The 22,379-nt window shown below is 36.9% G+C and overlaps 1 protein-coding gene across 1 annotated transcript in view; it reads left to right on the top strand.

Annotated features, from left to right (window-relative positions):
- Positions 1 to 1,272: 1,272 nt before the first annotated feature.
- The window catches only part of bard1 (BRCA1 associated RING domain 1), a gene marked incomplete at its 5' end in the record, with an annotated part of 33,888 nt that continues 12,781 nt past the window's right edge, over positions 1,273 to 22,379 (top strand). The window contains 6 exons of the mRNA XM_082175781.1: positions 1,273 to 1,285; positions 6,712 to 7,703; positions 8,832 to 8,912; positions 11,124 to 11,296; positions 21,588 to 21,705; positions 21,875 to 22,010. Coding sequence (XP_082031907.1) covers positions 1,273 to 1,285; positions 6,712 to 7,703; positions 8,832 to 8,912; positions 11,124 to 11,296; positions 21,588 to 21,705; positions 21,875 to 22,010 — 1,513 coding nt within the window. The remainder of the gene's footprint in view (positions 1,286 to 6,711; positions 7,704 to 8,831; positions 8,913 to 11,123; positions 11,297 to 21,587; positions 21,706 to 21,874; positions 22,011 to 22,379) is intronic.

The following is a 22,379-nucleotide window of genomic DNA, read 5'->3' as shown; positions in this document are numbered from 1 at the left end:
CAAACTACGCATGATATTTAATTCTGAAGAAAACTTTTTTTAAACGTCTTTATAAATATAGTTTTTATTTTATTTTATAAGCACTCAAAGTAATGAAATTAAGTAGGCTAATTATGAATGCACCCATATATTCACTAAATTGTGCTTTTGTGATAAAAGAAAAACAAACTAATATGATTGCCATCTATAAAAGTTTAATATTTTATCCAATCTAAAAGACAATATACGACAATATAGGACAAAATATTATGTATAGAATATATACAGTACAATAACAATGCCCATGAGACAGTATAGCCTACTTTATATTTCAGGTAATAAAGGAAGTAAGGAAGGAAGGCCATTAAAACTAACTTCATAACTAAAGCCCAGTTGACACAAGACACTTTAAAGCCCTGCTGGGAAAAAGAGAGAAGGAAAAATGAAAAGCTTCGGATGGACTATACAGAAAGCAACAGAACTAAAAGTTAATCAGTTAAAAGTTACTTCAACTATACTGCTACCAGTAACAAAACCTTGGTTACTTTCAGACGCCACAGTAGATGTTACATTGTTAGAAAAGAAAAAGAAGGATAAGGAACGTAATTCATGTAATGTGCAGACATATATTAATGAGTAGGCTACCACAGCTATGTTCAGATCTCCACAGATGCATCAAAGAGTATAGACAATAAGATAGGAGTTGCTTTTACTGTTCCAGAGTTTCAGTTATCAATAAGGAACAGGATCAGTGATGAGTTTCCTGTTTATACAGGGGAAATGATTGCACTATTATTAGCAACACAGTGGACAGAGGAGATAAGACCTTTGAAATCAGTTGTTTGTTCAGACTCAAGTTCATCATTGGTTAGCTTACAATACAGTCATTCGGAAAGTAGACCAGACATTTGAATAGAAATACAGCAAACATTATACAGAATTCAAATGATGGGACTTACAGTGATATTTTTATGAGTAGCCTACCCACACATATTGGTATCCAAGGAAATGAAATGGCAGACAAGACAGCAAAAGAAACCATAAAAAACAATGACATTAACATAAGCGTTAGTATAAGTAAGAATGAAATCAAGAGTATTATTAAGGAAAGGTTGAAGGTAAAGTGGCAAAAACAATGGGATATGGAGAAGAAAGGTTGATGGTTTCACAGAATTCAAAGGAAAGTGGGAGAGATGAGAAGTGCAGGAAAAAACAGGAGAGATGAGATAATAATATCAAGGATGAGATTTGGACATACAAGACTTAACAGTACACTTTATAAAATGGGTAAACATGATACGGGAAGGTGTGAATTTTGTGGGCAAGAAGAAACTGTGGAACATGTTATGCTATACTGTCAGAAATACGAGCCTGAAAGAAGGATTGTGATTCAAAATAGATATTTTACAAAATAACTCGGAAAATGAATGTTATAGTTTTATTTTTCACTATCTTAGAATAACTAATTTGTGGGAGAGGATGTAAAAATGTCATTTTGATCCACACTCCATAGCAGTCGGTGGCGGTAATACACCATTCTGTTGTTTGTCAACCGCCAATAAAATCTCAAAGAAGAAGAAGAAGCCCAGTTGACCAATCAGAGTGTAAGTTCGCTCATCTGAGCTCCTCCCCTTCGCTTCCCCGCTGTTGGCGCCACCTGTAAAAACACGTCTGTTTATAGAAATATTGTGATTGGTCTTTTTCTTGGTTTATTATGGATCAGGAAATATCATCCTGTCATGCTGTCAAAACCTGTGACATTTACCAGGATTAAAGAGGCACTTGAACAGTTCCGAAAACTTCTGCTGTGTTCTAAATGGTAGGCTATGCTTTAGTTAGTTTCATAATGAAAGCAGCTCGGGTATCCTGGTCCTGTTAACAAGCCAAAAACTTCGTTTCTGTCCAATTAAAGTCATTTTAATATGATTTTACAGCTCATCTATCAGGAGGGAGACGGTAAGCCTAGGACTCAACAATGACCATGTACTTTGCTGGTTAAGTAAATTAGTAAATTATAGCCATGTATTGATTCGCATCGTGCGTATCCGAATCTGCTCTTATTTATGAGTTACAGCTTTACCAGGCTTATGTCATGAATATTTCTCTGTCAAATAAACATACTTGATGACAGTTACACTCATATAGGTATATGATTGATTACATATATTACATTTTCTCTCTCCCTCTCTCTCTGTGTGTGTGTGTGTGTGTGTGTGTGTGTGTGTGTGTGTGTGTGGCCACTGAAACTCTCCTCCTCGCCGCGCACTAATGGTGGAAATGGGAATTTTCTTACAGCCACTTTCTATTTTGTGAAGCTCAACAATCTATTGCTGCACATCTGTGGTTTTACCTATTGTTATGGATTGTTGATCCTTAACATATTATTTACCTATTGTTATGCATGTGCCTTCAACATCTCAAACTTACTTTCACCTTCCCATAATACTATTTTCTAACCATTTACCATCGAGTTCATGTGTTATTTTTGTCATCCTACCCTTTTCTTCACATTTGGCAGTTTCAGATGTGGTTTTATCTTTGACAGTCTTCTTAAAAGGCCAGCATCTCTCCGTCTTCTCCTCAGTGTTGCAGATGAAACTGGTGTTTGGTGTGTACCGTTTATTGAAGCTGCCAGCTGAGCGTCTGCTTCTCAAGCTAGAGAGTCTGAAGTGCTTGCCTTCTGTAGTGTTGTGCATTCGGCCTGTCCACTTCACTCTCTGTCTTGGTTCAATGTAGTTTACTTTCTTCTTTTCGAGGCAGTAGTACATGTGACAGCCTTTATCTCTCAAATGAACAACAAACTGATGATTTTCTTGAGAAAGCTGTTTCTTTACAGCCCTTTTTGAAGCTGGAGTTTAGGAATGCAAGTGTGCTCAATACTCAAAACAAAGCCGCTGAAGTGCTGTTTCTACACTTCATTAAGTAGGACAACCTTTTTAACTGCGCTAAGATAATAAGAAAGGATTCTTTAGTACTAAATGAACACATTATAAACGCATTACTGTGATTTCTTAAGAATAGGGTGATGTTGTTTTAGACTGAAGTATTGGCTGCACATATTTTCATCACAGATTAAGATTGAATTACATTACTTTAAACAGTAATAACACCTTTAGTAATGGTGTTTTTAATCAGTTAAAAGTTACCTTGGTTAACAGAAGTATCACTTTAAAAATAAAAAGTGTTGATGATTCCAAATGTTCTCAGATATTTCTCCTTAGCCATATATTTTGATTTATATATTACCGGTCAAAAGTTTGGAAGAATTACGATTTTGTAACGTTTTTGAAAAACTTTTTTTTATTTTTTATAAAGAAGTGTATGCTTTTATTCAGGAAGGACAGATTAAATTGATCGAAATGGACATGAAAGCCTTTTATAAGGTTTCAAAAGATTTCCACTTCAAATAAATGCCATTCACTGAGCTTTCATCAAAATATATTGAGAAAAATGTATCATGGTTTCCTAAAAATGTTAAGCAGCAAAAGCGGTTTTCAACAATGATAATAAGAGTCATTATTAAGAATTGAGACATTGAAGGCTGGCCTAATGGCTATCACAGAAACTACATATTAGAGAATTTTAAAGAAAACAATTTTAATTTCACAATAGTTTTTACAATATTTTTGATCAAATATAATATATAGTATACATGTATACACACACAAATCACATTATGAAATATATGTTTTTCTCCAAAACACATTGGGAACAATTATTTGCCCCCTTTTATTAAATACTTTTTGCAACCTCCTTTTTCCAAGATAACTGCTCTGAGTTTTCTCCTATAATGCCTGATGAGTTTGGAGAACACCTGACAAGAGATCAGAGACCATTCCTCCATAGAGAATCTCTCCAAATCCTTCAGATTCCCAGATCCATGTTGGCGCTTCTTCTCTTCAGTTCACTCCACTCATCAGGTCAGGGACTGGGATGGCCATTGCAGATGCTTGGTTTTGTGCTCAGTGACCCATTTTTGTTTTGATTTTGATGTTTGTTTTTGGATCAGTGTCCTGTTGGAAGATCCAAACATGGCCCATTATAAGATTTCCAGCAGAGGTTGTCAGGTTTTGATTTTTTGTATCTTTTGGTATTTGACCGAATCCATGATGCCACGTATCTGAACAAGATGTTCAGGACCTCTGGCAGAAAATTAGGCCCACAACATTAAAGATCCAGCAGAGTATTTCATTTTACACATGGGGTACTTTTTTATCCCTGTGGGTTTGGTGCATCAAAATCAAAACAAAAATGGGTCACTGAGCACAAAACCAAGCATCTGCAATGGCCATCCCAGTCCCTGACCTGAACCCTTATAGAAAATTAGTGGGCTGAACTGAAGAGAAAAGGTGCCAACATGGATCTGGGAATCTGAAGGATTTGGAGAGATTCTCTATGGAGGAATGGTCTCTGATCTCTTGTCAGGTGTTCTCCAAACTCATCAGGCATTATAGGAGAAAACTCAGAGCTGTTATCTTGGAAAAAGGAGGTTGCAAAATGTTTTAATAAAAGGGGGCAAATACTTGTTCCCTATGTGTTTTGGAGAAAAACATTTATTTCATAATGTGATTTTCCCCCCACTTAAAATTATTTTACTTCAATAAAAGGTTAGATATTTGCATTTAAAATAATAATAATAAAAAAAAGTCAAAAGGATAAACAATTGATCACATTTACCAAGGGAGAAAATAATTCTGACCAGCACTGTATCTATATCTATATCTATATCTATATCTATATCTATATCTATATCTATATCATCTATATCTATATCTATATCTATTTGTTTTTCCACTATATCACCCAGCCCTTGTAAGTATACAGAATAATAAACTAAGTATGCATGTGGTCTGTCCTATAGGTCTTGTGCAGGACCTCATGCTGGTGATGGTTGCACTGTGTGGCAAGGTCCTGTTTGGGTGAAAGACTTTCGAATCAACAAACAGCTCAGTAACAGAGTTATTCTGCAAGCTGGAGTCCCTCCTGAAGCCACCAGAGTCCTCAAGTAAGACAAGACCTTCACATCATGACATCAAGCACCCAATTATAACCATAATACATGTATATAATTACATCCCTGAATGTAATGTACTGAACACTATGGACGACTTACATTTTTTTCAACACTCAAATCCCCAACTGAACTTTGAGCTTGATAATGACTGTAATTATGCAATGTAATTTTCCATAGTAGCTCTGCCGGTTTCCTCTGAGCTGAGTTGAAGCTCGGGTTGATGATGCCGATGGCAGAGAGATGTGCTGTCTGACAGACAGGTCTGTGCCCCAGGGGTCAGGGAGTTTAACGCTGCAGAGGAGATTGAGTTGGTGGAGAGGTCACGCTGAACCTCTCATGCTGGTGCTGCTGTAGCATCAAATACAACAGCTAGGCAGGAGAAGTGTATAAAACCACTGGAGAAATGTGCTCATTACATCTTTACACACCACACTCTGCTTTAGTTCTGCCAGCATTCTGAGGTTAATGTCAGCTGGGGACATTTAGCTACTATTTAAAATAATGTCAAAGCTCACTGTTCTTTCAAATGTTTCTTTTTTGAAGCTTACGGGTCAATGACAAATAAGGATTTCTTAGACGATTAAAGAGAGAAATCTTTGGAAGTAAAATAAAAAGAAATATACATAATATGATATTATATAATATTATATTATATATATATATATATATATATATATATATTATACACACACAATATAAACGACAACAACAAGATTTAAATACTTGATATAGCCATCAAGTAAAAAACAAAACGTTTTCTTTTCCTTGAACACAAAACATTTTTTTAAGGCTAGAATAATAATAAATTCAATAACACCAAATGGAATAACCAAAAGGAAAACAATATTTATAATGTATATACATACATGTATATGTACCTGTCCTGTATATGATTATTATTTTCTTTTGGTTATTCCATTCGATATCTAAAAAACATTGAAAATTAACCTTTTCCTGCAAATTACTTCCTGCCATTTGCTTGGTTTCACCACACTGAATTTATTTATATTAATATTTTAAAGCAAACTTGTTTTGTTTTTGTTTTCAAAGAAAAGATAATCTACTTAATATTTATTTATTTTTATTTATTTATTTATTTTAGGTATTATTTGTAGGAGTTTCTCTTCTTTTTTTACTACTTTATTTTATTATTATTATTATTATTATTGTTATTGTTATTATTATTACTTCATCTATGTTTATTGTTAAATAGGTGTATTCAAGTCATTGCAAGGTATGGAAAAGTATGGAATTTGATTTGAGCAATTTCCAGGTCTGGATAAGTATGAAAACGTATCTGTGTTTCCAGACTATTGCCCCTATTCAGTTTTGTAAAATATAAAGTTAAGAGTTTCTAAAAATAAATGTAGCATACAAGCAGAGTGTTTCATGGCATAAGTTCAGTGATTATTTAGTGGTTGTCGGAACACAACATTTTCATTGTGTAGAAATACAGGTTTACAGGTGATTGTACTAAATTCCAAAATAGTGATGAAAATAATGCTGAATGAACCATTTAAGCTAAATAGAATCTGAAAAATCATTTGGAAGGAGGTTTGAACATTTGAGTCTGGAAAAGTATGGAATTTTAAATGGAAAATGTGTAGGAAAACTTTACAACTTCATTGTGTCCTTTGAAATAATACTTTAATGTGCTCAACATTTGACATCCTGAGATTACAATTTTTTTAATAAATTATTTTATTCTCTTTGTTTAGCCACGGCCACTGATGCCGTACAATCAGAAGAGAGCTCTGTCCCTAAGAATAAGAAGAACGTCAAGATATGGTTTAGCCCAAAAAGTCGCAAAATACGCTGCTGTGTCGAGAAACCCGCTGGATCAAACAAATCAAATGGATTCCAGGGAACGGAAGCCACTTTGTCCGAACCTAAGGACCTGTCTGTCTTCAACTTCACCTCTTCCTCCCAGGAATCTGACTCATCCACTCCTCCACGGGGGAAGGCAAATAAGAAAACAAAGAAAAGGAGCCAAGTCTACAGACAAGCCAGCGGTGGTCAAAGACCCACAACACGGACTCAGACTATGCAGGAATGTAAGAGGCTGAAGCTAGAAGCTATCAATCAGCATTGGGCCATTGGAAAACAAGCTGCTATAGACGAGAAGGATGAAGAGCATGAGAAAGTGAGCTCTGGAGATGAATTCAGGAGGTCCGGTAAGAGAGTTTCTTTCCTTTTCCCTTGCAGCCAGCCTGAGGAGACTCATAAGGCTCCTCACCAAGGAGAGAATCAAATTCCCAGTCCCCAAAAAAGCATATTAAGCAATATGGAAACTGAAAACCGTGAAAAGCAATACTGTGCAACTTTAAGTTCATCATATCATGATCAACAGGTTGTGCCTGTCACTGATATCCCACCTGAATCAAATGAAAATGCTCCAGGCCCTCCTCAGCCTTCCCTTCCTGGAACTGGTAAGAGAACAAGAGAGAATCAGGACAGTTATGGTCCGCAGAGTACGCCAAAACAACCCAGAAATTCAGGACGGAAGAATAGGTTATCTAAAGAAGGAACTGAAGACCCCTCTCAGAGGACATCCAGACAGTCCAATGAGAAGCAGAATGTGAAGCCAATCACACCAGCTACCCCTGACCTCAGGAGGAAGTCTCCCAGTGTGAGACGAAATCAGACCAGTCCCTCTTTCATGAAGAGGAACCACAATGGAGAGACGCCACTGCACTTAGCTGCCATAAAGGTTTGCATTGACTTCCACACATCTACACATTGGTTTGTTGGCATCTGATTGGCTAGCTTCTACGAAATGACAGATACATTTGTCCTAAAATAGTGCCTTTGAGTTGAGATGCCATGGACAATTTTTTCTTCTCCGTTTTAAAAGTTAAGTAGGAATACACATTATATTGTTTATTTTATCATATTAATTGTTATCGGACGATATTTGATAATTGCAAATAGTGTAAGCACAATGCATATTAATATCTGCTATTTATCATGTTTATTGGCTTATATAAGTATCAGACATAATTTTAATAATGAGCATCCCTTTTGTTACCGCAAAAGTTGCACCGGTGTAAGCATTTTGTTATTACATTCAGAAGTAATGTAAAATACTGGTAAATAAAAACGTTTATAAACATAATAAGCTCTAAAAATGTGTTTTATTTCCACTCACTCCACAAAAATGCTTAATAGGATAACAAGGTTGAAAAATATAAGTATAAACTAAACCTAAATTACAATGGCATTCATTATAAAGAATATTTATTATAAACACCAAGACTAAATTAATTTATGGTGAAACTAAATTACTGGCATGTGGGAAATGCGCTATAAAAAAAACACTTGCACAAACTGTAAATAATGAATGTGAGGAGAGATAGAAACTGAAAGCCAAGAGATGAATAATTTCTGTATGACTGTTTTGACCAACATAGTCATTCACCAAATTCAAAATGCATAGTTAATGCTTTTTGTTAAAGAGTATTTTGTCTGCGTGCTTGGCGTTAATTGCATTATATAAGTTGCAGGATGTTTCAAATGATAAAAAAAAGCCACTAATTCCAAAATATATGGTAAGCCTGTTTCTTTTTATTCTAACTATGCACAATTATATAGCCTGCATTTTATTATTTCAGTTTAGTATTTCCCCCCTCCTGTCCATGTCACCAATTTGTGCTTCACAGAACCAGCAGTTTAAATCCACTATTTATTACCGCACTTGTTTGCTTGTATCTGAGATTGTTCTTTGTTAGTATTCCAGCTGCGAGTCACTTTGACTACTTAATGATGGATGTTAGGTCAGTGTTTGAGTCTGGTTGATCAATATCTACCACTGATCTTTTGATCCTGGTCTTCTGTACAGGGTGATGTGGAGGAGGTCCGTAAGCTCCTTGCTCAGGGAGCTGACCCCAACCTGAAGGACAACGCAGGCTGGACACCACTGGTGAGCGAAGAGAACTCGCACACAATTCAGTATACATTTTTTACACGGCCTTGTCTCTTGCTCGAGGTTGTCTGGGCTGAAAATGGTTGAAAAGCTTTTCCTTGTTTGTACAGTAATGTATGTTATCCTAGCAGAATGCTGCATGTTCACTCTAAATAGATAATGTGGATTTCACCATTGCCCTTCCATGTTTGGTAGTCTTTGAAATGTTTTATGCCGTGTATACTATATATATATATTAGTATAGTATGTATATTGTGGCATCGTAAGAGGGTATGTCAGAGAGGCAAGGTATGTGCCATCTAGGTAGTTATACAAGGGATTTTATTTTATTATTATTATTTATGTATTTATTTAATTTGACATATGTCAGATTGGGGCAAGTTGTCAAGTGATAAGGACTATACATTTAAATAGTTTTATAATGTAAAAATGTTTTTGTTGGCCAAAACAATGGTTTGATATTTTTATCTTTTTATGAAATGTTTAGTTTTTCATTGTTTTGCTGTTTAAATTATGCTTATGCTTATTGGCAGGTTCCATTGTGAAAACTTACTCCATATAGTGTTATAGACCATCGGTTCCCAACAGGGGGGTCGCGGCCCACAAGGGGGCCTCAGCGAGCTCTGTGGGGGGTTGCGTCGTATTTTGAATAGTTTTGAGCAATGAGCATTAAATAAAAGTCCTTAACTTTTTTCTGTTCAAAATTTACAAAATTTATATAATGAGCGAGTTCATCATGAATCCATTTTCCAATCCGTGTTTTTGTCTTATCCTGAACCACTATGGTACACCTATAATAAGTGTTTACATTGGGACTATTTCACACTGGTTCAGATCGCTGCCGCTGCGGAGTAGCCCAGTACCTGCGTGACTCGTCATAGACGTACACAGAGAGAAGTAGTTCCAGCTACAATGTTCTTCCGAAAGACGCATTATTCTGTTAAACGCAAGTTTATTATCGCTCGCTATAGCGCCAAAAAAGTCAAAAATAAAGCCTCACATTGATAAAGCCTCACAAATAACATGCAAGTATTGAGGTCCCAGACAGCAGTCATTTAGTAATAGCCTATATACTTTTTTACCTACCAGTGTGAATATTTTTATATATATATCATTAAATGTGAAGGGGGGCCCTAAAATATTTTCTTGGGAAAAAGGGGGTCTCAGACAAAAAAAGGTTGGGAACCACTGTTATAGACAATGCTTACCCCATATAGAGAGTTTTCAGTGAACTGTATCTTTCTTTCCTGAGCAACACTGGTGGAAATGTTTGTACTGTAGCTTTATTTTGTAGCCAAGACTCCATGGTTTGTGACTCCACAGAAATGTACTTTTAAAAAGTAAACACACCCTGAGAATTATTCACTGGAGTAAAAAAGTGTGACCCTTAGATCTGGTCCCATATATTTGAAATTATACTTTACAAATGTATTTTACAGTTTAAATAATATATACGCTGATTTCACGCAGCCGCCATTTTGAAATCGAAAGTGAGGCTCCGGTGGGAAGAACCCCGGAAGTAAAGATAAACAACAATGCCTTGGATTACCAACCTAAAGCTGCTGCCGCGATTTACACTATTGGATGTTACTATTCAATATAGGATATGTATATAGTTCATTCCTGCTTCTTTTTTTACATTCTGAATTATATATTAAAAAATTATTTTATTTATAAATGAATTTCACTGTATATAGTCTAAAGTATGAAATAAATGTATGTACATTTTTAGAATTGACACACCATCATTAAACACAACAATACGCTATCGCATTCACGACTCTCCTGTGATTAAAGGCGACACTTCCGGTTTTCTTCCCACCGGAGCCTCGCTTTCGATTTCAAAATAACGGCTGCGTGAAATCAGCGTATTGTTATTTCTTTCACAGTAGGCTACTGAGAATTGGGGAAAGGAGTCTTGACAGCTGAATCATACATTTTCTATGAAAAACCTTTCAAAACTGGAATAATGAACCACAACATGTTCTAGTTTCTTAAAGAAAAGTCTCTGCAAATATATAACTGCATTTTCCCCAGTCATAAATTCCACAGGTCTGGCTTAAAGACCTTTGCCAAAATGTTGATTCTGGGGAACTATTGGGTCAAGATTATTATAATAATGCTCTCACTCTTATAATCCTTCATAATATGATAGAACATTGTTGTACTAAGGCAATTATGTATGATCATTGTGTTTTGTTTTTGCAGCATGAGGCCTGTAATCTCGGTCATCTGGGAGTGGTGGAGGAACTGCTTCAGCAGGGGGCGCTGTTGAACACACCAGGTTATCAGAATGACTCTCCACTGCATGATGCCATCAGGAACGGCCACATAGCGGTGGTCAAGCTCTTGGTTGAACGAGGCGCGTCCCGAAGTGTTGTGTGAGTACTTGACTTCACATTCTCTCACCTGATTAAAAACTGAAGCAGTCAACAGGAGCTTAGGTTTGGTTGAATATAGTCAATTGGGGGGTTTTATATACTCAATTTTATAATAAATAGAAAAAAACAAAAGAGCAACATTTTCTTGAAAATATTTTTTAATATTATAAATGTCTTGGTTGTCTTGCTGAATAAAAGGCAGTTTCCATATATAGCCAAAATATTAAGCAGCGAAAACTACATCTACACACTACCGGTCAAAAGTCTGGACTGTAAGGACTGTTTTTTGGAAACTCCAGTGAAATATTTTTTTTTACATATTAAAATAACTTCATCTCATTTGATATTTAATTTTTAATTAATTTGTTTTAATTTTAAAATAAACAAAAAATATAGGATTTGTCATAACATAAATACACATCTTGCATCAAACTGTAATCAAAACAATACAACTAATGCTATTAAATGAATAGTTGTGAAGAAGTCAATATATCTGCATTTGACCGAGTCAGCACTACAAACGGTAGCATGTTGCAAAATCTCTACAAGTTGACACGTCTACCGTTGCAACTTTACATGTTCATATCTCATATCTTGCTCATATCTTGTGACTGCGGCGTTGTGTATACCTGGTAGGGCTGTGCGATATAGCAAAAAAAATTATCACGATATAATGTTTCATATCGTTCGGTATCGATAATTATTGAAATTTTTTTAGAACCTTTTTTTTTAAGACAAGTAGAAAAGTTTGAAATTAAACCACTGTTTTTTATTTTATTTATCCACATTAAGGCAAACAACTAATTATTTTAGTTTTAGCAGTCAAAAATAAAATTAAAAAAAAATATCTTCTTTATATCTTATATTAAGATAAAAAAGTAAGTGTTAAAGAAACTCTTGAACTTAAAATGTTATAAAATGTGTGCAAAGTGCAATGTAAAAGTGTAAACGTAGAAGAATCAAGGCAAACTTTGAGGTAGATCAACATCTGTAATAAGTAGGGGTGTAACGGTTCACAAAATTCACGGTTCCTTACGACACAGTGGTGTCACGGTTAGGTACATTTTGAGATACAGCAAACAGAAAGAAATGCCAAAGAAATTTCCTTGATTTAAAAAAATATATATTATTAAAAAGAAAAGTTATTTTTAAATAAGTCCCTACATCTTGAAACGTTTACTTTTATAAATGGGGGTAATATATTTGAAGGATGAACAAATGTGTTTTGGTCATCACATTAAAAATAACATTTAAATATGATAATATTTGAGTTTTGAAGTGCTGGAAAAAGATGTGTGATGTACTTGAAAGCATTTTACTATTCCTGCCAAACATGGTTACTGTGAGTGTTACTACAGTACATTAAATCCATATACAATGAATGGTGCTGATCTATGGACTTAAATATAACTAGTTCATTCATGGCACAATGATTCTCCTGGTTTCCACGTCAGCGCAGTTTGATCCGTTAATAACGGAGAAATTTGAATGTTTCTCACTCGATCTCACGCTGATGTTATTACTTCTGTGGCGAATTCAAATGCTTTCTTTACTGGATATTTTGGCGCTGTGTAGTAACAGTGTCGCTTGATCAAGATCGGCTCGCGCTGCACTGACATTGATGGTCCAAACTGATAAACGGTCCGTGGAGCACAAAATAATAACGCAGTTTCGTTCCGCTTTCATTCCGCTTGCCATTTGATGTCGGGCGACGTTATGGTGGTCGAGCGTGAAAATATTGAGCGCTATATAGACATTTTTTTATATCGTTACCGACAATGGTGTACCGTCGATAAATACCGATATCGTTTTATCGCCCAGCCCTAATACCTGGTGTAGAGATGTTCGGGATCTTCTTCCCACATGCCCTTTATCTTAATGAACTCTATTTCCCCAAGATTGGCAGCAAACCCAGATGCACGAATACTCATCCCGAGAGTTCTCTTTATACGTCTCTGCGTCTCTTTTTGTCTGTCTGCCCTTTGTACATTGATTGACTAGTGCTGTGCTGTACATTGGGAGAGCATAAAGCATCAGCAGATTTATGCTTCGTTAGTCAATGGTGAAGTGAAGCATCAGCTCTGTCATAGAAGCACTGCACAGAAGCAATCCACTCCTGTCAGACGTAATCAATCACTTTCACTCCTTGCGGTCTGGAATCGGAGCAGTGGGGCTATGGGGGGAACTGCTGTGGGCAGAGCCTCCGCTGTAATGTGTTGTATGAATTGAATGGCACATCCCTGCTGTACCAGCAGTAATCTTTAATGCGTTTCAGAACAGAAAAGACGCTTCTTGGGGGACCATGCAGGTAGCAAGTACAAGCAAGACAGAGCCGGCAGTTCTGTTCTAAAACTTAGCGAGTTGTCTGCTGGCTACATAAGCTGCACCTAACTGTCACAGGACCTCATATGTGACTGATTTGGAACGTTCTGCATAGACAGCTACTCGCAGAACATCACACAAACAGCGCTTCGTTTATATTCACAAACATATATATTTATATACATTGTCTCATTTCAGAACACCACTGCACATATATATATATATATATATATATCAATTTAAAATAACTGTTTTCTATTTTAAAGGGGTAATGACATGAAAAATTCAATTAGTTCATAAATTCATAGTTTCATAGCTCTAATCGTCATCCTCATTCTAAACAAAGCATTTATTTAATCAAGCTCCAAAAACGTCTCGTTTGGATATTTTGGGATCTGTGACGTCACATGGGCAAATACATTTGCATATGACTGCCTCCAGAGCGAGACATTAACGAATAGCGCACCATTGGCCCCGCCCACTGGCATTCCGTCGCTTAACGGCTGATATTTGCCTACACTGGATGTTCGCGTCTCGTCAAAAGCAAAAACAACCCATTATAATGACTGACGCTGTCCACACTGGATGCAGTAAGAGCTGCACCATTCTGGATAAATTGAGATTCATGATTTTTGCGGAATAGCACTTTTGGGAGTACTTCGACTCGGCGCAGTAAAAAGTCATGCCTGATCCTCTTCCTCTCACTTCTGTCAATAGTGGGAAGAGGATCAGGCGTGACTTTTTACTGCGCCGAGTCGAAGTATTCCTAAAAGTGCTTTTCCGCCGGACATTATAGTAGAGATGCACCGATTACAATTTTCTGGGCCGATTCCGATTTCCGATTTTTCATTAAGTTTGACTTGCCGATACCGATTTTAGACGATTCCTATTTCATTTTTTCTGACCACTTTACAGCACACACAAATATTTATTTTATATCTTTTCTGTAATAGAACATTTTACAATTTGCATAGTACATATGTTTTTGAACAGATAAACGCTATAAAATAGAACTATATAAATTACTCCAGGTGTGGGTAATTCACACACATCTAAAGTGCAGTGTTATGGAAGAACCATTTCCTTTTCACATTCAATATCCAATCATTTTTTTAAACATGTATTTAGCAAACTAAACGTCTGTATGAAAACAGGGAATGGCGATAAAATAATATATAAATAAAAAATTAAATAAATATAGCTTTGCAGTATAAAGATATTTCTCAAAGCACACACACAGGCCTATTGCAATCACTTGTACAAACTGAATAATAAAACAAGTTTAAATGGGTACATTTTCTATAAATATTAGTCTTCGTTTTCTTTTCTGACATTGCCTACTCCAGTTCTTGTTAAAACACGCAAATTCAAAACTTTTTTGTGAAACCCTATTTAGGCTATTTTGTCCATCAAAAGTGTGCTTTCCCTTTAATTGAGCGTGAGCAGTGCAGCAAATAGACTCGGCGCCGAAACACGCGCTTCACTGCTCGCGACGCTCCTGCTTGATGCTCACGCGCTGCTCCTGCTCCCGTTGTGAATGCACTCACTGATTAACATGCACGCCGAAAAAAAATGCGGTCTGAACGGACGTAATTCACGAGGTTTCCTACATGTGTGTTCCGTGTGCACGTGTGATGCTGATGTTGCGCGAATGTTAATCATGCGGCGCCCGAGTGCATTTGACCGGCATAAAATCGGTATTTGTCAGACTGACCGGCCGGTCGCCGGTCACGGCTGATCATGTGAAAATCGGCCAATTCCGGTCACCAGCCGATCAATCGGTGCATCTCTACATTATAGTTACCCCGCTTAGAAAAGCACCACGTTTTATTTTGTGTCACCCTACTTGGTCGTATAACTACTCGTGTAACTGTTTTTAAATAGGGAAAACGTTGATGTGTTTGGTCACTTCTAAATTCATTGCTGTTAGATATACTGGGCTAAGCTAAGTGCTATCAAAGTGTCACCGCGCGCCAGAGCGATTGAGTGCACGCACTGAGATGAGAGAGGTATGTGATGTGAGATATGAAAAAACGGTGGAGTATCCCTTTAAACACAATATGCTCCCACCAGTCCTGAGATCTCTCTCACACACAATAACTGAAGCATATGTGCAATGATGGCACTTTTCGTCGTCCTCCGCCTCAAAATTATGGTGATGTTTGGCGAACTTCGCATATATCGCAGAGCTAGCATCAAGAATATTTTGCGTCCGCCCTTCTGTGCAAGAGAATTGAACCCTTTAAGCATGCGCGATGTTTCAGATAGTATGGCAAGTGTAAACGCATGAATCGGATATGGGTCACAGTTGAAAGAACGTGTAACGGACGGTCAAAAAAATCGGATAAAGGTAACAAATCAGAATTGGGCATCAAGACCTGAAGTGTAAACGAGGCCTTATACAGTATATAGAGCTGCATGTGTCTTGTGGGAAGAACATTGTAGCTGGAGCTACTTCTCTCTGTTCATGTCTATGATGAGTCACGCAGGTACTTGGCTACTCCGCAGCGGTGGCGACCCGACCAATCTGAAATAGTCCAATATAAACACGTATTATAGGTGTACCGTAATGATTCAGGATAAGACAAAAACACAGTTTGCAAAATGGATTCATGATGTACTCGCTCATATACATTTTGTTAAATTTGAACACAAAAAAATTACGGACTGCAGCTTTAAAGTGTAACTCTCGCCAAATTGCAACCTAGGTTATTTTTGTTAATCTACCCGAGTCAAATATTTGTGTAAAAGCATAATTAGAATGGAAACGCCACTTTTAAGATTGACTGTATTTTCGTTTTCAGTCAAAATGGCTTTTGAATGGCAGTGCTAGGGGCACTACAGTGATAGCATCAAAATCGCTATTTTTAAAACACTAAGGAGGCTCGACACAACATGAAACTGTGCTTGAAGTATCACCAGGGGCTCTACACATGAACTCGAGCATTGACAACATTGTTTGTGTACACAAAGTTTGCTAAAAAGAAAGGTTTTGTACAACTCACTTTATCAGTTGCATAATGTTTCCGTCTGCTGGCATTTTGTCAGTTAAAAATAGTCCGAATGCAACGTAACAGGGAGGAGAGTAAAGATGGAAAGCTCCTTAAGCTTAGTTCCATATAAATTCACGAATAATTTGTTGTTTTGTCGTTAGTGAAAATCAAATCAATATTCACCTTGTATTTGAAAAAGGATCCTCATATAAGAAACAATACTAAAATTCAGAGTCAGTTCATTCGCATTCGGAGATCGACTATTTTTGACTGTCCAAATGCTGGCGGCTGGAAACAACAACAGTTGTTCAGAACCGTTATTTGTATGAAAAATTATTTGTATACCTTTTTAAAAGGTTTGAATGAATAATTCAATGACTCATAAATACTTCACTTGTTTAATTACTGAATGAATCAGCGTTTTTGAACAGATCTCTTGGATGAATGATTCAATGACAAATTTGAAAAACTTAAGTCACTTGCCACCACCTACTGGTGTCGCGATGTAATTGATACAATCTTTATTTGAAACGTCAAGTTATTTTCAGAAGGTGATTTGCTCTATTTTGATCGCTACCATAGACATCAGTGTTTATATCTGAACTATGAACTTTTTTCCCAGTACTTCTGTGATCATTTGAATTATTGTAACCGACACAACCATACTGTAATGTTCAAAAGTCTGTTTGTGAAGCTGTTTCATACCTATACATGATACCTGCTTTCTCTGGGTCAATGGCACAAACACAGACCTTAATGTTCCGGTGTAATTTTGTCAACGGTTTAAAGCTACAATATGTTTGTTTTTTTCGCCGCCAGGGGTCGCTAACCTTTTACAATAACAAAGGCGTAGATTGATGACGCAGTGATAAGCGGAATCATGGAAATTGCCGTCATGCTGATTGATCTAATAATTTTTATGGATGAGTGAAAACATTCATGTTTTTTAACATGACTGTGGTATGAAGCAGGGCGCGATCGCTAATGAGAGACAGATATCAGCGCCACACGTGAGTCCCGCGTAGCCTATATAAAGGAATGAGGACATTTCATTCTATCGAACTACCCGCAAGTGCTGAATTACTGCGCACACAGGTCCATTTATTTGACGAATTAAACTTGTGAAGTAACGCAGAGCTGTTTCATTTGGTCTAACATTACACTATCATACTAAACGGCATATTTGAGTGTGTTGAAAGTTATAATGTTATTCAATGTGTGTTAGTTTGTTGGCTATACGAGACTAGCAGTAAGCTAGATAAACATTAGAAAAAACATACGGATCATTCTAACATTTCATCATGTTGAGCTATATAACATTGATTTGTTTTATGTACATTTGCTCACCTGTCTAACTGTGCGGGCGAGCTCCGGCGAGGGTGGCGCGGCGCAGCGCGTCTTGGACGGTGAGAGCGGCGAGGAGAGTTGAAGTCAAGGCAACTTTATGGTAATAAGCTATGACGCGGTTCGGCGGCAACCAATCAGAATGTAGAAGTCCTCCGCCTGAGAGGATTCCAGAGAACGCAATCCTGTAAACATTGGTTTAAAAAGATCATGCCTTCGATCTACGTCAGAGCATCAGAGCGTCCCCGAATCTTTCTCCGGCGTCGTTAGCAGAGCTCCTTCAGAAGTCTGTACAGAGACGCAAAGGAGCTGTTTAAACTGGACTGACAGACTCAAGTACGCGGAATATGTTAGAAACTGAAAATGAATCTGTATCTAGAGCTGGACCATTAATTGTTAAAAAGATCTCGATCGCATTCCTATGACAATGATTCACCTGTGTCTATTAAAGGTACAATAATTAAGAATTTTGTATCAAAATATCCAAAAACCACTTGCAAAGTGTTATTTATTTCAATTATGTACTTACATAATCCTAAATGTTTCCAAGAACTCTCGCCAGCAAAATAAATTATCTGAATTTACAAATTCTTGGAAACATTTAGGATAATGTAAGTACATAATTGATATAAATAACATATGTGATATAAAAGTGTTTTTTGGATATTTTGATACAAAATTCTTACATATTGTACCTTTAATAGACACAGGTGAATCATTGTCATAGGAATGCGATCGAGATCTTTTTAACAATTAATGGTCCAGCTATAGATACAGATTCATTTTCAGTTTCTAACATATTCCGTGCACTTGAGTCTGTCAGTCCAGTTTAAACAGCTTCCGAAGGATCCCAGCTTCGGAAACAAGTGGATGGTTTATTTTAATGGCGTCCCAGATCGCTTCAGAGGATGATATGTTTGTTCGGAGAATTTGACTGCAGATTGATTTGTAAACGAGGCACAGTGTAATAGAGAGTTCGCAACAACTTTTGTTAAAAGATAAGGCAGCCAATATTTGACCATTTTAAAATTGTAATGCCTGCTCGGCTGTTTGTCGGTATCTGCAACACCATTGAAAAAGCTATGCTGGTCAACCACTAATCTTTTAAATTTGTTCAGCTTGGTGCAGTGCATTCTGGTCTTAGGTGTTTTAGGAGGCAGCATAATTAAGATTCCATGACACTTAGTAAGGCAGCTCACTAGGCTTTGGAACACAACAGCTGTGTACTAGTAGGAACATTTAGATTGATTGGGCTTGCATAAGCTTGATTTGTTTTGTTGATCTGATCCGAGCAAAGGAGCGAACTGTTTCTTTCAGTCGATGAGATCTGGTTAGCTCTAGTGCTTAGCGCCACCATTCTTGATTGCTTCGGTTATGTGGACAGGAACAGCTGGAGCACCTCCGAGGAGTAATTTTCACATCACATTCGATCTGTGATTCATTGGTCCCTTTTACCATTGGCATCTGTGTCTGATTTGTCAACTGCGAGATAGATGCAGTTGCTGAGAGGTTTTAGCTTACTAATATCACTCTTTAACCACATGGAGTGTCTTATTTTGCTGGAGGTGATGAATGCACACCTCCCCTTTATTAGTATGGGTAACACACACACACACACATATGTATGTGACGCCTGCGAATGAGACACTTTGGCATTATTGGATTTTCACTTTTTAAGATTAGAAGCTGTGCGCCGACCTAAACAAAATCATTTACATCCAATGGGAGCGTGAAGAGAATGTGGGCTTGTTTGGGGGGTGTGGGGTGGCTCATGAATCCAAATGAAATTTTATGGACCAGTGGACCTCTTAATTGCCCCCCAGGTGTTATCTGTGCTAAAGCTTAATCTCAACATACATCCCTCTCGACTTTCTTTCATTTCCACCTCTCTTTCCCTAACAGCCAACAGGGACAAATGATCCGACGAGGGGCCGTCACATACTGCTTGCCAAACAGATCCTTTTCGGGTTTGTCCTAGGCCTTAACGTCTCGCTCATCTGATAGTTTTGCATACTAAGTAGTTGCACTGTTTAAACGAGGTCATAATCTGCAAACGCTTGAGTGTTTTGAGGCCCTGTCCCTAATGCCACCCTCAAATGTCCTACGCTTTGGCATAAGACAGTGCAGACCTGGCGGGCACTAGTCAGCAAGACCATATGGGTTATAATAGTGTACACATTTGTGACACACTTTAACTTGCTTTGGCATAATTATAGTAAATAAATAACGCCTCTTATGTTCCCCAGGGTTGCATTTCTTTGATCATAAATGGTTAAAATAACATTGTGAAATATTGCAATTTAAAAGAACCTTTTTCTATTTATATATCAGTTAAGATTTTAATTTTCAGCATCCATTACTTCAATTTTCAGTGTCATAAGATCCTAACTCCTTCAGAATTCATTGTAGTATGCTAATTTGGTGCTCAAGAAACATTTCTTCTTCTTATTATTATTATCAATAATTATTTAATACAAATGAATAATTATTATTATTGAAAACAGTTGTGCTGCTTAATATTTTTGTGGAAACAAGGATTCTTTGATGAATGGAAAGTTCAAAAGAACAGCACCTGGTTGTAGCAGAATTTTTTAAAATAACTTTACTGTCGCTTTTGATCAATTTAATGCTTCCTTGGTGAATACGTTTTTTTATTTAATTTTTTTTTACTAATTATTCTTTATATTAATAAACCTTGATGGTTGCAAACAGGTACGCAGGACTAAGATAACTACAGAACGTGAAAAAGTCCCATGAACAGCTGTAGCATACAAAATCCCATTTATTTAAACAGAAACGCTTCTTTTTCATGATTTATAATAAACGAATATTAGGAGTTTTGCCAGCTATAGCAGTGTGCAGGAAAATCATCTTGATTTCATTACTTGGGAGATTCATAGCAATTCTAAGAAATAAAGATTTTGTTTACTTGCACTATTATAAATACAAAAGTTCTTCAAGAAGAACATTCCATCAAAATTACAAGTAATATCTCTGGCTTATTTTTAGCCAATCAACTCTTTCCCCACCAGGGTGTTTATTTATTAATTTTTTTACAAAAGTTGCCAATTGTGTTCATATCTGAACATGCAATATATCAAAAGAAAGAACAGAGCCTCTCCTTTTAAACAAATAAACAAAAACTCTTTTGTTAACACTTGAATTTGAGTAAATATCATAAAAAAGCAACATTTTGAGCAAAAGGCTGAGAAAATCGTGTTTTTGTCAAAGACTACATCCAGATCGGATTCAGAACTATGATCAAAACATAGATGGAGTAGATTGAGTCCATCAACACCCCTATAGCTCGTCCTGGGTCGACATTTCATTGACTTTTGGTGAAATGGCACAAAGGGGGTATTTTGTGAGCTCCTTTTTAAGTCACAAATGACAAAAGGGACATCTTTTATTTGTGCATTTCTTTGAAGTTCACAAAAACAAATCCACAAAGTGCACCATTTTGTGAGGCTTATTTATTTCAGGTAGGTTGAAACACCAACTTTTCTGTGTGCATAATGCATTAGCAGGCTTAACAGAGAAACATCTAGAGGATACACAGTATGTCCTTGAAAATGTTTTCTTTTCAATAAAGTGTTCTTTGCATAAACTATACATATGTCTGTGTTTCCCAGAAATATGCTTGGCCTGCGGCCGGTGGATTATGCATTGACTCCAGAAATGCAGGAGGTCATAAGAATGGCCCCGGAAGCTTTAACAACCACCCTGAGGCCCCGCGCCAGCCTCAATAAGGTACACGACCCGAACCCTCCGCACATACAAATATACACACTGAAAACAAACAGACCAAAAATGCTGGTATGTTGCACTTTTGGTATTTTGTATGTTGCTTTTAGACTGCATCTGTCAAGAGCATAAATGCAAATGAAGTGTGCGTTATAGTTTATTTGTATTCTCGCAGGCTGCAGGGAGACTTGTGCGGGAGACGGGTCCAGTGGTTCTGATTGGCAGTCAGCTGACGCAGACTCAGCAGAAGCAGCTCGCCAAAGCCGCTCAACTCCTTGGAGGAAAACAAGTGAAGTCCTTTTCAAGTGCAGGTACATCTCCTTTGAGTTTTGTGTAAAGGAATGAGTGGGCGCCGGTGTATCATAGTATGAGTCATTTTTATATCAGGGTAATGGTATACTCTGCCGTTCAAAAGTTTGGGTTTGGTAAAACATTTTTAATGCTGTCTTTATGCTCCCCATGGCTGCAATTATATGATAAAAAATGCAGTCAAAACAGTTATTTAAATTGTAATAATATTTCACAATATTACTGTTTTTTCATTTATATTACAATTTTATTTTTGTGATGGAAAAGCTGCATTTTCAGCATCATTACTCCAGTCTTCAGTGTCACATGATGAAATCATTGTAATATGCTGATTTGCTGCTCAAGAAACATTTCTTATTACATTATTATTA

This window comes from Leuciscus leuciscus, assembly GCF_965113295.1.
Source record: "Leuciscus leuciscus genome assembly, chromosome: 7".
Classification (NCBI taxonomy): domain Eukaryota; kingdom Metazoa; phylum Chordata; class Actinopteri; order Cypriniformes; family Leuciscidae; genus Leuciscus; species Leuciscus leuciscus.
The sequence above is the reverse complement of the archived record's forward strand: the minus strand, read 5'-3'. Positions and strand labels throughout refer to the sequence as shown.